At 39.3% G+C, this 17943-nt stretch overlaps 1 protein-coding gene across 1 annotated transcript in view; it reads left to right on the top strand.

Moving 5' to 3' along the window:
• igsf9a (immunoglobulin superfamily, member 9a) overlaps positions 1–17943 on the top strand; it is a 62328-nt gene that overhangs the window by 5921 nt on the left and 38464 nt on the right. Inside the window, exons 2-4 of the mRNA XM_078272112.1 lie at positions 4544–4636; positions 4794–4994; positions 16406–16552. Coding sequence (XP_078128238.1) covers positions 4576–4636; positions 4794–4994; positions 16406–16552 — 409 coding nt within the window. The 5' untranslated portion in view covers positions 4544–4575. The remainder of the gene's footprint in view (positions 1–4543; positions 4637–4793; positions 4995–16405; positions 16553–17943) is intronic.

The following is a 17943-nucleotide window of genomic DNA, read 5'->3' as shown; positions in this document are numbered from 1 at the left end:
GAGCGTTTCACCTGTGTAGGCGCTTTGTTCTGCAGCTCTATGAAGTTTTTGGTTCAGATTTAATGGCAGACAACGTCTTGCTTAACGAGATTTCTTTTGCCTCTCATCTTTCTTCTCGTTGCATTTGCCACACTTTCCCTGCTCTCTTTCTCTCGACAACATTTTTTTTTTTTTTTTTTTAATCACTATTGTTCTACTTTATTGCCTTGCTGTTTCGCCAGAGGCACAAATAAGTCTTACCTTGTCAGAGCAATACAACTATAAACACAATTTATATTCATCTGTTGCTATCTTAGGTTATATTTCTTTTAATCAGTGACATGATGAACGCCATTACAGGGTATTCAGTTCTTATCATCTTCATTCTTCGGAGTTAACAAGAGACAAGAGGCAGTCGATGAAGAGTGAGGAGAAGATGCTGAGCATCTGTTCATTAGGTGCCAAACAGGGAAGAGTTGCCGCTGCTTAGTCATAGCAACAGGCAGTGTTCATTTGTGCGTGTGTGCTGCCCTTTTGTCCACGCCCGCTGTGCGAGGATGAAGAACAACAGAATCCTAATGTTAAAGGTTTACCTTTTGCTTGCCTGGCTCAGTCTCAGCAAACACTCAATGCCTAATTCAAACGTAATGAGTTCTCTGTTGTGCTGCTTTGCATGGAGCCACTGGGGTGAAGGGCAGGGAATGGAAGTCTGTTGAGCTCGGAATGGATGGTATTCAGCAGACGGCGTGCCGCAGATTGGGGATTGCTTTTGACTTTGACTTTGATTTTGTGGGAAATATGTGTATGTTGTGCTGTTTGCTGAAGCATGGGAGTGTGTTGGAACAATTGCACTGCAGCTGTTGACAGCCAGCGTAATTGTTTTTCACAGGTTCAGACTTTGCCCCAGCCATGAAATGAAAAAGCCCATAAAAGCCTTATGGTTAGGGAGAGCAGATACAGCCTGCGCGGCTGCTGGGACGAGGGTGTGTTTACTGTTCATACTCGGGAAGTGTAGAGATCACTAAGGATGACAAGGACATAATTATTTGACCATACCAACATATTAAAGTCAACCTTGTCATTTACAATGGACCTTTTATCCTGTATATAAAAGGTTTTAAACACATTATGTTATAGAACTAGATAGATAGATATAGATACAATCTATGCACAAGAGTGTTCACAAAAATAAACCAACATATATCACCCTTCATTTAATTTCATTTTTGGTAACAATAAAAATGAATTCCAAAATTCAAACCAACAAAGTAAAGTATAAAGTGGCGTTAGTTTGCATATCAATGGTAGTCGTTGTCGCTGTAAATGACTTTTGATGACATTCATGCCTTCCCACGTTCCCAAACTTTTTTACGTCACGGACCCCAAAACTGACACAAATTAGACCATGTACTTTTAGTTTAGACCATTAGATTTGTCCCAGGGTCCTCCATCAGATTTTTTTTATTATCAGATATCTGTTTTATTACAGAAAGTGTATAAAATGCTGTGATAAAAATAGCCATAAATTCTGTCATTGAGTTACTTATGGATGGAATTATAGTGAAAAATAATTGAGTCCCCTTTTTGCTGAGGACCCCCTGGAACCCCCTCAAGGACCCCTCAGGATCCCTGGACCCTTCTTTGAAAACCACTGCCTTAGGTTATGTTATTGTTGCCTGTAATGTATCATGTCGTTATGTTGCAATGTTTTATACTGCTGGAGTGTAGTCAAGGACAGATTACCACGATGGTGGACAATAAAGCTGCATTGTATTGTACTCTATGTGCTAATGTTGGCATTGCACTCTGTGGCAGGTTGCATTCAAGAAATGAATGTCACCTACATTACCATTTACAGCCAGAAATGACACAAGCCAGGTGCTGTCAATCAAACTGTACTCACTGTAATTTAATAAGAGAGATCTTCACTTAGGGTGAGTTATTTTTTTCCTCAAGGGGAACATTTGTCTTTTTTGTTTTGTTCTTATTATATGAGCTGTCATTGGAGCTGGTGCATCTCTGCCAACAATTCACTTCTTCCCTGCTGTGTCTGAGGAACAGTTATTTTCCACAACTACACTGGCATTGGTGGCAAGTAACCACATTTACTTAAGTACTGTTATTAAGAACAATTTTGTTCTTATTTTCATTTTATGCTACTTTACACTTTCAGTCCAACACATTTTAGAGGGAATTGTTATACTTTTTACTTTATTACATTTGTAGCTAAAGTTGTATTTCAGAAGAGACAACATATGATAAGCTCAGAAAAATGCGTACAATTATTTATAGCTAACACCTTTAGTGGTAATAGAGTATTTTTACATTGCAGTATTGCTAGTGCTCATATTATACTCATTTTCAGGTTCATAATTGTATTTAGAGGTTATATCAGAATAGGTTTACATGGTTTCATTTTCAAAAAACATCATATTTTTGTTGTACTGCACATTGCTGCAGCTCCTCTTTTCACCCTGTGTGTTGAGCTCTCTGGTTTAGCTACAGAGTGAGGCATCTCACTTCTGTTCCATCTTTGTTGGGAGTCGCACATGCGCAGCAGCTAGGTCAGCAGTGCTAGCTAGTCAGTTGCAGAGTATGAGGGTGTGCCACGCTGCAAATGAAGGTGTGTTACAAAGTTGACGCACGTTCGTCACGGAAGTAAAGGCTGGACTACAATAGAGCTGTTTGGAGCAGTTTGTGAACAGTGTTTTCTGTTGGAGAAGGTAAGTCCCTTTGGGGTGGACTTTGGGCTTTTTCACTTTGTAAACCTATAACATGCACAAAAAAATATATAAACATATATATATATATAGTCATATAACACAATAAAGAGGAAAAGCCAAAAAGCATAATATGAGCACTTTAACTGAATTAAATTCATAAGCAACATAACACACTGGTGCTTAATTCAATGCTACTTACTTTGGTATTTGACCAGTAGCTAATGTTAGTAAACTTTAGCTAAATTTAGCTGTTTTGTTAGCTAATGTTGGCGAGCTTTAGCTAAATGTAGCCGTACTGTTAGCTAAAGCAAGCTTTAGCTAAATGTGGAGCACCAAAGACAAATCGATTAATCTATTGGTTGTCAACTATTTAATACATTTTGATTTTGAATAATCGGTTTGAGAAATAATTTAAGAAGATTCTCTGATTCCAGCTTCTTAAATGTGAATATTTTCAATTGTCTTCACGCCTTTGTGAGGGTCAACTGAATAGCTTTGAGTTGTGTCAAAACAAAACATTTGAGGTTGTCATCTTGGGCTTTGGAAAGCACAGAGCAACATTTTTCGACATTTTATAGACCAAAAACAACTAATAAAACTAAAGATTCAATAATATGAAATAATTGTTAGTTGCAGCCCTAGGCCTAGCTAAATGTAGCTAACAAACATGAGTCACACATGAGACTTCATGACTCCTCTCCATTTGTGCTGCTGTTACAGTAGTTTGGCCTTTTAGCTAAATGCCTAACAATAGTTTTACATTCGGCATCATCCAATAGTTGTCATTTGTAGCTGCAGTGGTTAACGTAATTAACTCAGCTTAATGAGATGTTGTTCTAAGTGTAGGCGAAAGCAAGCAAGCCTGTGTTGATGCGGGGTTATAGAGCTTATATCAGCCCATTTTCTGTCAAATCTGACCTTAACCAGCAGCAGCAGCAGTTGTGGCCCCTCTGTAGGATACAAGACCTCCCATCACCATGTGTGGCATTTACTAATTTAGAGAGTGATTTCCTACAGTAGTGTGATGATTGATTCTTTAAGTGTGTGTGTATCTTAAATGTGACCTATCATGTGGATTTCCTCCTCTGGTTTACACATTTGATCAAATGGAAGCAGTGGTTGTTTTGACCGAGATGAATCGGTCGCAGCATCTTGACATTATGTTGCACTCCTTGGTGCCTTGATGTAGCCTGTCTCTAACATCAGCTCAACTCATCTCTAGGGCTGGGTACCGAATTCAATTCGTTACAAAGAGACGGCTCACGTAGTACGAGCTGAAACATAAATACAAAGGTTTGTGCCATAATGTGCAATGTTGTCATTTATTTTTGTTTTATAAAAATTGGTATTGAAAAAAAGTATTGTTTAGGAACAGGTATCGAAGTCACGGTATCGGTACCGATACCAGTACCGAACATTTTTGAATGATACCCAGCCCTACTCATCTCTGTCCTTGAGTGCTGAGTCTCCTGGCTGCCTCAGCCAAATGTCTTCATTGATGTGCTCTAAATAAAACACTTAGATGTCGCTCCACACGTGACTCTCAAGAGATTTATGTGACATTTATGACATTTTACTTTCAGAAACGGATATAGGGCCAGGGAGTTTTCTGGCAGCAGAGGCAGCTCTGCCCATTTGTGTAATGATATGGGATGAATTCCAGTTATTGGAAAGCTGTATAAAATCTAAGCGCTCCTCTCCTCCTGTCTATAAAATTATGACAGAAGTGGCAGCTCCGCTGTAGCCTTTTTAGTTTGAAAATCTGTCACAGATGGCTGTCTTCTTGTATGCAGCCAAGGAAAAAAATGTGATTGTAACAATTGTGTCTCTTTTGCCAACAGATTGAACATGCTGCAGGTTGTATGAGACAGATATGGGGCCAGCGGGATCATATTTGCAGACTTTCACTGTGGTCACACTTTTTTGCTTATTTTGTAAGTATCTCCCTTGTTTGATTAGAAAGATATTTTGCATCCCACTTTCATTTCAACTAAAATGTCCATGATGTGTGCACACCTTTGTCCGAATGAATCATCCCATCACATATAGCAGTAAAGTAATTTTCCTTTTTACGTCTGACAAACCCAACAGTGACTAGTGAAGGTGCGAGGCCAGAGGTGCTTGGAAAGGTCGGGGGTGTGGTGGAGTTGGAGTGTAGTTTTCCTCCATCGGAGCCAGCTGCCGAGTCTTCAGCCTCCCTGCAAGTGGTGGAATGGGTTCGACAGGGACTCGACATCCCCGTCCTGATCAAATTTGGATCGCACACGCCTCGCCTCCATCCACAATATGAGGGTGAGCATCTATGGAAAGGATCACAAACTAGGGTTGCACGATATTGACAAAATGTGATATTGCGATATCGATTATGAATATTGCGAAATCGATATTTAATTTTGTAATGGTGTGGGGGATGTTTTCTTGGCACACTTTAGGCCCCTTAGTACCAGTTGGACATTGTTTAAATGCCACAGCCTACCTGAGCATTGTTTCTGACCATATCCATCCCTTTATGACCACCATGTACCCATCCTCTGATGGCTACTTCCAGCAGGATAATGCACCATGTCACAAAGCTCGAATCATTTCAAATTGGTTTCTTGAACATGCCAATGAGTTCACTGTACTAAAATGGCCCCCACAGTCACCAGATCTCAACCCAATAGAACATCTTTGGGATGTGGTGGAACGGAAGCTTCGTGCCCTGGATTTGCATCCCACAAATCTCCATCAACTGTAAGATGCTATCCTATCAATATGGGCCAACATGTCTAAAGAATGCTTCCAGCACCTTGTTGAATCAATGCCACGAAGAATTATGGCAGTTCTGAAGGCGAAAGGGGGTCAAACACGGTATTAGTATGGTGTTCCTAATAATCCTTTAGGTGAGTGTATATCTAATGTTGGCCGAAAAGTAACAAGATGATTGCGGTACAGAAATGCCAAAGACATATCTGAAGTACTTTACAAACCGTATCACAATTGGCGACGCACCGATCCAACTTTTTTAACCCTGTGACGATACCTGTGCTTTGGGAATTGGCCGATACAGAGTACCGATCCAGTACCAGTGTTTACTTAATAGGCGCTATGCCTCCCTGTGTTGAAGTGACTGGGATCATTCTTTTATGTGTAAGGCACAACACATTCTCACACCTTAACGACAGAGTAGGTTGGTTGTCAGTGACTCCCAAATTGACATGTATGACTTTTTTATTTACCTCAGCATGAGGTATAAATGAAGACATAACTTGATGTCACAGACATCATTCCCTCAAGGACTGAGGTCAGTAAAAGGGTTCATTTAAAAAAAATATCCTCCATGAGCGCAACGTGGCATGGGCAAAAGCCAGAAAATCAAATCAGAACTCTGACTGGCTGGTCTTTAGGCAACTGCGCAATGCATGTACTCTCAAAATTAGAAAAGCCAAAGCTGATCATTTTCTTTTTCAAACCACTCATAACCTGAATAATCCATAAACATTTTGGAAAACTATCAAATCATTATCAGAAAACGGTAAAGGCCAGGAGCTTCCTTCAAGCATTGTGATAGACTCTCAAAAAGTTACTGACAAGCCCAAAATGCTTGATTGTTTCAATGAACATTTCATAGCCTCAGAATTATTATTTGAGTCATTCAATCCTCAACATGAGTGTTCCTCTACAGTTGAGACTGTTGGTCCGGACCCTTCTAGTCAGTCGTTTAGTTTCAGTCCTATTAGAGTTTCAGATGTAAATAAAGCCCTCAAGCATTTGGACACAACAAAATCTGCATGCCCTGATAAACTGGATCCCTACTTTTTAAAGCTAGCAGCAACGTTTATTGCTGTGCCTTTTAACTAATATTTTTATTCTGTGCTTGAACACAAATGTCATTCCTCTCATATGGAAATCAGCCTTTATGGTTCCCCTGCTAAAAGGTGGTGACCCTTCTATCTTAAATAACTACAGACCGATCTCTAAACTGTCTGTACTGGTCAAGGTTGTAGAATCCCTTTGTCAGTGATCAATTAAAGGATTTTTTTTTTTAACAGTAATAATGTTTTATCTGACTTCCAATCTGGTTTTAGAAAAAGGCATAGTACAACATCGGCAGCTCTTAAGGTTTTAAATGACTTTATTGAATCCATGGACAACAAGCAGCATTGTGCAGCCCTTTTTATTGACCTTTCTAAGGCCTTTGATACAGTGGACCACATAGTGCTTAAGCACAGACTGTGTAAGGCTGGACTTTCTGAACAATCTGTCAGCTGGTTTGTTAATTACCTTACAGAAAGAACTCAGTGTGTGCAGGCGAAGACAGCACTTCTCTCTAACAAAAGGCGTGCCTCAGGGATCAGTCTTGGGGCCACTGCTATTCATCCTCTATATCAATAACATTGATCATAACGTATCTAAAGTAAAATTAAATTTTTATACTGATGACACTGTACTGCATTGCTCAGCACCCACTGCAGACCAGGCCCTCTCCCAGTTACAACTTTCTTTCCCTTCAACAGAATCTTTATGATATAAAACTTGTTTTAAATGCTGAAAAAACAAAAGTCATGCTTTTTTCAAATCTGCCTTCAATCCTCACTTCCCAGGGTACGAAGATTAAATGTGTTTCTAAGTACAGATATCTTGGTATTGTAATAGATGAATCTCTTTCTTTTACCTTTCATATTCAGCAGCTAGCAAAAAGCAATTAAAACTTAAACTAGGGTTTTATTTCAGAATCAAACCCTGCCTTTTGTTCGAATCTAGAAAGAGGCTGGTTGCTGCCACTTTTATGTCTATACTTGACTATGGTGGTGTTTTAAACATGCATGCTTCGTCTCAAAGTTTACATGCACTGGACACTGTATACCATGGCTCTATGAGGTTCATCACTGGTTATAAAGCCCTCACTCAACATTGTGAACTGTATGAACATGTTGGATGGCCTTCTCTATCAACACGGAGACTTCAACACTGGAATCGCTTCATATACAAGGCTATTTTAGATCTACTTCCATCCTATATCAGTGTAAATAGTATTGGGACTTACAATCTTTGTTACCAGGATCTTTTCCTTCTGTCTGTTCCAAAGGTTAGAACTGAGCTGGGGAAAAAGGCGTTTAAGTTAGCTGCTCCCTTTACATGGAACAAGTAACAGAAATCCATGAAACTTAATGAGCTGGTCTCAAAGGTCGCTTTTAAGAGGATGTTGATTGACTTGGATGTTTTGCCTGATGTGTGTAGGATTGTAGTTGACTTTGAGGGATTTGCTGTTTCAGTTGTTTTATGTTTTTAGTGTTTTTGTGTATTTTGTGTTTGTATGTGTGGTTGTACTGCTGCCTGTCTTGGCCAGGACACTCATGAAAAAGAGATTTTTAATCTCAATGAGTCTCTTCCTGGTTAAATAAAGGTAAATAAAAAAATAATTCATTGTTGGCATGTTAGTATGCTTAAGTTAGCATTTAGCTCAAAGCATCACTGTGCCAAAATACAGATTCAGAGAGCCAATAGCATGGCTGTAGACTCTTAGTCTAGTAGAGCAAGTAAAACTTTGCTAAATATCCCATAATAATAAAAGTAACAGATCTTAAGGCCACCATGTATGAAAATCTTGGTGCAGGTCTCATGGAGTCTCTGGGAGTGTGAGGGTGTGCTTTAATACGTTTTTGGCTCTTCAATTTTATTGCAAACCAAAACTGAGAGCGAAGCAGAGACACTTTTTTTTTTTTTTTTTTTAACCAAAATCAATCGTCTTAACAGAAATTAGTAAGGTTGAAAACGATCCGAATGAGATGGTTATGACATGCTTCAGTCCCAGTTTCTTCCTATGAAAGAATGTAACCAGTACCTGGGACACAGAGTATATTCAGTACTACACCTTAATGCCCTTTCAAGTGGGAGCTACATTTAAAGGACCTAAGACTCTCGCATTGCATCATCGTCTTTTGTGCACTTTCTGCCCACAGGTCCAAGAACAAAGAGAGTCTGTGGGGGAAAAGGTCCTCAATAGACCAGGAATACCTTTTGTATAGCTCCTGTTATCCTTTAAAGTCACAAACAATGGGACTAGTGTGGACAAAAGGAAAGCATTTCTGGGTGGCTCAGATCTTCCTTTTTTCAGAGTTTTTATTTTCCATAGAAAATTTTTCCATAGAGCTTTTTATTTTCCATAGAGCTACCTGAAGAGAAACTCAACCTACTGACCTTTCCATAGGCTATTGGAAATCTGCTGGAGCACCATGTAGGGTTTTGACTAAAATGCAGTTTTAGAAATAAACTGCCCTAGCAGTCATATTGATACCACTTCAAAGAGTGAAAGAAATTCCTACTCTTTTATATTCAGGTGAGAGCAGACAGCTACCTACCACTTAGTCTTTTTTTCAGCAAGTTGAATATCGGTAGATAGTACACATCAACGTTTCATGTAACAATACAACAATTAAACTTTTAACCTTATAAATCCTACTTATCCACTATTGCGTCAGTCATTACAAATGCATGCTGCGCAGCTAAACATTGCTCAAGCCCACAGAACTTGATTTTTAAATTGTAGTGGAGATCCAAAGATACCAAATATGTCGGGCTGAAGTTTGGGGAAATGTGTATGCAATGATGCATCTAGAATACTTCGATTTGATGGAGGTTGAAATATTTCATCCAGTGTAAACATTGTATAGCCTAAATGAAGGTGTGCCGACCCCCATCTAATGTAGGTAATATACTGACTAATGATACCTAAACAACCAAAAGATCCAAACTATCCCTATAATGGAAAATAAAAGTGGGGAAAACCCATTTGTCGATCAGCAGGTAATTTATGAAATAAAAAATGCTACACATTTCTAGATTACATTTGGAACTTTTCTCAATCTCATATCATTATATACTGATCATCTTTGCCTTTTTAACTGTTGTTCATGCAAAATGTACACCGAAAGCAATTTAGCTTTTACAACCCACTATTTCACTGTCTATTTATTTCCTAAAACAGCTGGGCAGTGTAGTTTTTTTTTTTTTTTCAAACATTACTTAAACAGAAGTAAAAAGTGCATTTGTTAGGGTTTATTTTTAGCTGTGGATTAATGCTTCTGAATATGTATAGCACCAGGACGATAAACTACAGTGTTCATTGTAATGACGGAACATTTCACCCGGTACAACAGTGTGGCTCAGTAACACATTTTTAATCGTTTTTGATCAACAATGGTGCTCTATGGCACAGAGGAATAACATATATCAGACTTTGACTAAATAGAAAATGCTTAGTAGGATCAATTAATTGTTGCTTTTAGGATCTGTTGACAATAATGAAAGTATAGATTATTCCCAGCTTTATCCTTAAGGCCACTCAGTTCAGTTTACTTTATAAGTACTATATAACTATATACTACTATATAAGTACAATCTAGAAAATGTTTTGGTATCACAGATTCATTGGTTATACTGACATATAGTAAAGACCAGTACTCATTCCGTTAAGGTATGTGTTTGTCTAAGGATCCAAAATTGCTTTCAGCTGAGCCAAGGTTTGTCTTTCCCATTTGAGTGGAATGCCACTCCCTCACCCAACTCGAGCAGGAAATACGATACAGACATTTACATAGCAATAAAGTCAGGGTGAACCTTGGCTGATGAATTATCGTAAGTGGAAGCGGGGCAGGCTTTAATTCCAGCCTGGGCTCATAAAGGGCAGTAGCCTTTTGTCACTGACTGTGAAGACGATCCTTCAACATACACTGATGTCACACTTCATTACGCTGTATGTTAGTTTCAGAAGCAGCAGGGCGATATACTCGTAGTAAAAAAATCATTCTTTTGCATCCTGCACCGAAAAAGCACCTAGTTTGAAAAGGACAGGTATGCTAATCACATGCCTCTCCGGTGACAAACAGAAAGCTGCTGTTCTTCAACGGATACAAAAGGATTTGAAAAAGTTGCTTCGTCCAATCTGATGCTGCGCTCGGCCTTTCTCACAGGTACTGGCTGGTGTAGGAGTAACAGGTGCAGCATGGGAAACTAACGCTTTAGAGATGGATCGAGCGGTGTGGATTTCACCTCCTCGGGCTACGAATGGTCTCAGGTGTCTTGACCGTTTGGCTTCAGGTCCCAGAGTCTTACTGTTGTTTAGCTGTCTTGATTCTTATGGCTACCCAAGTTAACCAAGTGATTCACTCTGTGGAGGCTCATTTTTTTTCCAACCCGTCCTCCCCCTTTTCTCTTGTCACCTTTTTAAAAGGATAAAAATCGAACTTTTCTGATCGCAGGCCACTGCATCCATCAACGTGCTTTGTGTTTGACCATGTGTGTAGCCCCTAAAGTGTGAGATACATTTGATTGTTCCCTTTGGAGTGTTAAGAGCTAAAAGGGTTTAAATGTATTTGTTGTAATAGAACGGAAAAGATCAAAGGATTAGTGTCTGCTCTGTGAACGGACCGAAAGTCCCTCAACGCATACAGCTGCTGACTCTATAAAAATGTAAATACAGCTGTATAAATGCACTGTTCACGAGCTCTGCCCATGCATATCCCATCACAATCAGCACGAGCAGAGTGTGTGTGTTCGTAACACATTACACACAGTTAACATGGCTAATGTGCTTCCTTTCCCACATGGACAAGCATGAGCGTTTGCGTTTGGATCACACGTGTTTTGTTACAGAAGCGAGTAGCTTTTGCTCTCAGTTCAAATTGGATCACCAGCACACAGTGGGGCTTAATAGAGCAACAAGCAGCGAGGAGTGAAACCTTATCTGCTTCCTTTTCTAACCGAAACCTGAATGCCTCCGTGCAGCTTGCCATGCACTGACGACATCGTTCAGAGACGATGTGGGCTTCCTGCCCGTGAATATCACATTCTCGGGGGCATAAACGTCGGTGTCACACAAAGAGGTATTGAATTTAAATCATTTTCCATCCAGAGCCCTGTCCAAACCGAACAAGTCACTTTCTAGAAGGTTCTCCAAAAGATTTTTTGTCACTTAAAAAACTTAATTTCCAAAATGTTACATATCCATTTTGGAAGAAAGGAAATCAATATCTCTGGCGCGTGCATCATTCACTCTGAATAAAACTGAGGAAAAAATACAGTGTTCCTTTTGCCATTAGAGGGGCCTGCTTCTCAGTGAGCTTTATGCAGCATCACAAACCTGTTTTCATTTCAAAAGAATAGTTGATTCTGTTTGTCATTTAGTGTATGTGTCATTTTGAAGTTTTTTTTTGTAGAAAGCATGATCCGCTTCACAATTATCAGTGTTTTACATAAAATGGACAATAGAAAACCCAAATACAGGAATAAAATCGAGTAAAGACAGCACCGGTAAAGCACTAATAACATAGAAATGGAAGCGGTACAGAGTCATTAACAACATTAATGGGTAACTACCGTTTTTTTCAACTTGGACACTATTTTCTGTTTTTGTGTGTACATGACTGATAGGAACAATAATCTTTTGAAATTGGTACAGTATTAAGCGTTGACGCCAAAGACTGGGCTGCAATGTAACCCTATGGTGCCCAAAGTGCTGTTCCTGCCACTAAAAGGCTCAGATTATTGATCTAAATGTCTGTCAACATTATGGAAAGGATCCCTACAGAGATAGACCTTTTTAAAACCTCTTTGAGACCTTTTTGTTTAACCAGAAACAGCTCTAAGATCGTTAGCGCTAAACCCACCAGACATTTTTTTTATTTATTTTTTTATAGAGCAAACATATTTTCAACTGTAAATCGGTAAACTACAAGTTGTGATGGTTAGAAAAGTGGAAAGACGACCCAAAACGACGTTTCATGGTTTTATTTTGTTGACTTTGAATGAAGTGTATTTTACGAAGCTAAAATTAATGTTTATTTACATGAAGTCTGGTGGCTTTAGCAAACGCAATTTCGCGGATGTTTTTATGTTTTAAAAAAAGGATCTTACTCTTTAGGAGAAAGGTCGACCTCCTTAGAAATCCTTTCCATAATGTTGTCAGACACTTATGTGGCAAAATGAGCACTTTTGTGAAGGTTAATACAAGCTGGACAATTGCCCTATTAACTTACATTGTAGCTTGTTTCGCTGCTGCCAACTGCAGCGATCTCACTTAATACTGGACCAATGTCAAAGATTGTTGTTCCCATCAGTCACCATCCAGGTTGAAAAAAACAGTAGTTACCCTTTAAAAGAAACACCACCGAAATGAAGAATTCCAATATGTTATTTCCATGGCCTAGGAAAGTTCAATCAATATTTGTGAACTTGAGCTACTCTCTCTCTCTCGAAACCAGAGAACTAAGTCTCACACTAGTGATGTCAGGTATAAAGTCTAGATCTGCTTTGTAGACAACGAATGGGTGACCGATTCTGTGGTTTTCTTTTTTTTTATACCCAAATGAGCTTTATTTTTATGAAACTGAAAATGTCCCCTATACTCAGAAGATTCCCCTGGGTGCTCTCAGTTTAATCTGTAACATCTGTCCCAATACATTTGTCTATGGAGTAGTTCCAGACTTTATACTTAATGACATCACAAATTTGAGTTTTAGCACTCTAGTTTTTGGATTTTGGAGGGAGTTGTTCCATGTTTACTAACATTTTTGAACTGTGGTAGACCGTAGGAATAACATGTATGAATATTAAAAAATGGACGTAGTTTCCCTTAAGTATCAGGCTTAACATTTGCTGACATTATTATAAAAATTAGTTTTAAGATGTGTTTTTCAAAGATTTAGTAAAGGATCTCACTTCAGTACACTGTCAAATGACTTTACACACAGGTTAGTAATTGACATTTCAGTTGAATGCAGATTAGTTTTAATTTTCTTTTGAAAGGAAGATGATGGCCGCTGTATTTAATATTCTAATATACTTCAAAACCAGCTGAGTCTGCAGACTGAAGATTTTCATTTGTAAAGAGTTGTATTTCGTCTCAGCGCTGAATGGTTTTGTGTTTCTTTGTCACCTGAGAGTGTATTGAGGTACGCCTTCGGGGGGCGTGTGTGTGTGTGTGTGTGTGTTTCATTGGTGGGGGTGGGGCTTCTATCTTCTACCTATTGTCGGTATGACTTTCACTCTTATTTGGTTACCTGCGTCACCATGTATGGAATGGTTCTAGTCTCTATTTCAGCAGAGCTTTTTGTTATTTTACAAAATTTTGAAGCAGCACATCTGTTAAAGGTACACTGTGTAGTGTTTTAAGTATTTTATTAGCTAAAATCAGTGTCTTCATTCATAAATATGTCCTCATTGGTGTAAAATTGCTTCTGCCAACGATCTGACTTATCCTCGTAAGCGAAGAATTTCTTATCTGTATTTACATTGGACGGGCAAGTCCAAGGAGGCTTCCATGTCGTTCCGCCATTTTGAAAAACTCTAATCTCTGAGAGGGACATAAAGCACTAGCCTACCTGTCTAGCTAATCCACAACGCGTTTTCGTTCAGAGCCAGCGTCACGTGACTGAAACCAGCTGAAACGGAGAAGGAGATCAGTGAGAGGCGCTTTCCGCTGCCCCGGCAACTTTGAAAGCCTGCACTGCACTTTAGTTCATAATGGAGGATCATACTTATGCCGAGCCACAGGAGAAGGAATCCTCCTCGTCAAAAAAGCGATAATAAGTCACAAGTCATAGCTTCTTGGTACATAACGGCTACCGTAGTTGCAACACGCATTTGAAAAAACGAGGCGCTAGAGAGCACTGTTCGTTTGAATGCAAAATTCATTTTCACCGCTAGATGGGAGAAATTCCTACACAGTGTCCCTTTTTAAGATGTTTGATAACTTTAATGTTGGAGAAAATTAAGCATAGGAGAGTTATTTTTTTGTATTTAAACTCTCAACAGCAATAACAACTATTTTTGCAGAGGTCCTCAGCCCAGTTTTATTAAATACAAATACACTATTTGGCCAAAACCACCTCATTCCAAAACCATGGGCATTAACATGCTGCTATTACAGCCTCCACTTGTTTTGCAGAGGTTGTGAGGTCCAACACTGATGTGCAAATGATATGTGAAAATAAACTGTAAATTAAAATCAACTAAATACATAAATGGAAATACAATACTAGTTAGTAATACCGTTTGCAGTGCTGCAGCATATTCTGCAATACATTACATTACAATCAATATTGCAAACAAAAACAACATATGACATAGGGCTGCTCGATTATGGGAAAAAAATCATAATCACGATTATTTAACACGATTATTCATCGACTTTTTGGAAGATGTTGTATTTATTGAACATCACTTGAAGTGAAACAGTTACACAAATCAACAGTGAAAACACCTTGAACTATGAAATTTACCTTAATACTTTTCCCGTTTTGAACTTTCTGTTTTCATTCAGAACACAAGACAAAATAAGAGTTTACTTGCAAAATGTGCAAAATAATGGTTTTTAATGATTACATTGTTTTTGTGATCGGAAAGAAATCGTTAAAATCGCAATTCAAATTTGATTAATTGATTTAAGGAAAAAAATTATAAATTATTTCAATGGACTACCGCTCTATTTTTATGATTTCCCTCTGGTGGCTGGGAGTGTGTTTGGATTGAAAGACAAGAGGGAAATGGTGTTTTACTTACATCAACAATTCAAAGGCACATTTGCATAACTTAACTACACCCGTGAGTTGTTTGAACACCGAGGAACACAGCGAAGCTTGTGTTGAATGCATGCACACACTTGTTGTTTCTACACTCTTAGACATGCACAGCGCAAACACAGAGACGCAGACAGATAAATAATCTCAATTTCCCTCTTTCTTTCTCTGCTCTCCCTCTCACACTCAATTTACCTCGCATTCAAGTCACTTGCAATTATGCATTTTTCATGTGGCAGCAGTTATGGCGTTGGGTCCTGCTCTTTACTTCACCTCCACCCTTTCCTTCCTTTTTTATCTGACGACTCCCAGTCATGTTTTCCACACCATCCCTGCCTCAGCACAACCTTTTTTCTGAGGTGCTATACTGACCTATATAACACTGAGCCAGTAAACACGAGGGGGGGAGGACTGCCAGGGGTCAAAGTTTGGATTTTGAAATGCACTAATCCCCTGAATGTTTGCTGATGTGTGTTTAGCTCTACTTTAACCCTCCCTTCCCTCTTCTCCCCTGTGGATTTTAGTCCCTTTTTGGCAGCTTGGAAAGTAAATAAGGTGTGTTATCGCTGCCAACATACCTAACTCCAACTTCCTGGTTCTTTTTGACTGTCCCTCCCTGCCACAGTCACCAGAAATCAGAGCCTCTGTTAATAATTACCATTGCCACCCAGGCATCCCAGTGGCACTGAGACTCCCACGCTGCACTGTGTTTGCTGTCTTCCTGTTTTTATTTCTGGGATGGTGCAGAGAGAAGATTGTGTGCCCTCAATAATGCTTTCATTGACAGTTTCTCTTCAGCCATGCTGTTAGGTCGCTGCACAACTGCCTGTCTGATAAAGTGTGAAAAAACTTGAAGGACAGCAGAAAGATGTAGGCTGCAGACTGGGAAAGATAAAGAGTTGATGTTGCGAGCTACGCTTCAGCTCGAGGGAGCCGTCACCTGGCAACCGGGAGATCACTTTTTTTTCTATTTGTGTGTGTGCATGTGTTAGGTGTTGTTTGTGTGTGCAACAAATCAGTGTAACGAAGATTCACACAGCCCAGACTTAGGAGATGACAAGTGAAATCGGCATCATGTGCAGTTGGTCTGTCTCATGGCCTTCACGCCTGCCCTCTCACCTGTTTACCTGCACTGTGTCTGTGTAGGGCGGGTGTCTCTGGTACGAATCACTGACCTGAGGCTGGACCACCTGCAGCTGGATGACCAGGGCTTGTACGACTGTCGAAACCTCTTACTGGATGAACCCACGGATGAGCTGCAAAATGGCACCTGGACTCAGCTTTCTGTAACCGGTGAGAGTGTGAGTGTGAGTGTGAGTGTGTGTGTGTGTGTGTGGTTTTTCTTTTGCTTCATAGGACAAAATCATTGATCCCGATGTAAACAAAGGACAAAACCTGTTGGAACAATAAATTACATTCGGTCTGTGCCAAACAAAACACATGAAGTCAGAATTGATCACTTACTCTTCAGTGGTAATTCAACTACAAACAACAGAGAAAAGCCAGCTTCAAGTAGGCATGTGTGTAGGGCTGGGTATTGAACCTCAATACATTTTGCTACAAAAATGAAATGAAATAAAAAAAATAAATGAAATATGTCTGTAACACCAAGTATAAAAAACAAAGTTCTTGTACGGCTGCTTGTTTCTCGACAAAATGTATAATGTGTAAGTTTGGCAAAAAAAAAAAGGGCCTTTTAGAAAAGAAATGCTTAATTTGTATTAGGTCGCACCTTTCAATTAAATATACTTGTAATTTATAAGTTCAAAAATGTTATTGAATGGGCCCTTAAAGTGGAAATGAAACTTGAATTCTCCTCTATTTTTGTGTAAGGAAATATAAACTATAAATATACTGAAATTTTCCATTTTTCAAAAGAATAGAATACATTTTCTATATGTATTTGTGGAAACATTGTCTAAGCTTCAAGCTTCTGGGTGGGTGTCTCCCATGGCAGTCGCTTGACTGACACTTTAAGGGCCGGTGTTGCTAGGAGACCCACTGTCAGCTCCTAATGTGTGCTAAAGCACGTTATAGCGCTGTAGTCTACACTGTTATCCGTTTCATACATGTTGTGTTATTTCAACACCTGCTGAGTCATCGGCAGCTCACACACAGTGTTGTGTTCGTCCCACATTTTACAAAGGAAAGTGGGTTTAATTAGTGTTATCTGTATGTCTTTCACTGGCCCCTTTGTGGTGATGGCAAGACTCTTTATTGTCCAGTTCAGAGTCCAGCACCGGGTCAAGTACCCACTGGTAAAAAATATATTCATATAATATCACGAGCATGAGGAAAAATGAACTAAATGTCTGCGGGCAGCGGGTGACAACAAAAATATGTTTTTTTTTTTTTTTTTATGGAGAATTCAGAAATGAAAAAGATTGTGCATAATTATTCTCAAACAAACTGGCACAAGACTTGATTGACATCGGTGGCAGTTTGGATGCTCAGCAGCTTCCACCTGATCCAACAGCTGTATCACACAGAGTGACAAAATATGTGGAGGACATTTGACAAAACATAATTCTGGAGCTGAGCATGCAGCTGACTGATAGCAACGGAGCAGTTGGTTTAGATTAGCGGACAGATGTTTACCGCCAATCGGTTATCTTTGTGTCACTTTGCGTTACTTCAAAAATGTCACGTGTGACAGGTCGGGTCGCGAAACGTACATTTAACGG

This window comes from Sander vitreus, chromosome 16, assembly GCF_031162955.1.
Source record: "Sander vitreus isolate 19-12246 chromosome 16, sanVit1, whole genome shotgun sequence".
NCBI lineage: Eukaryota > Metazoa > Chordata > Actinopteri > Perciformes > Percidae > Sander > Sander vitreus.
This window is presented reverse-complemented; position numbering and strand designations above follow the sequence as displayed.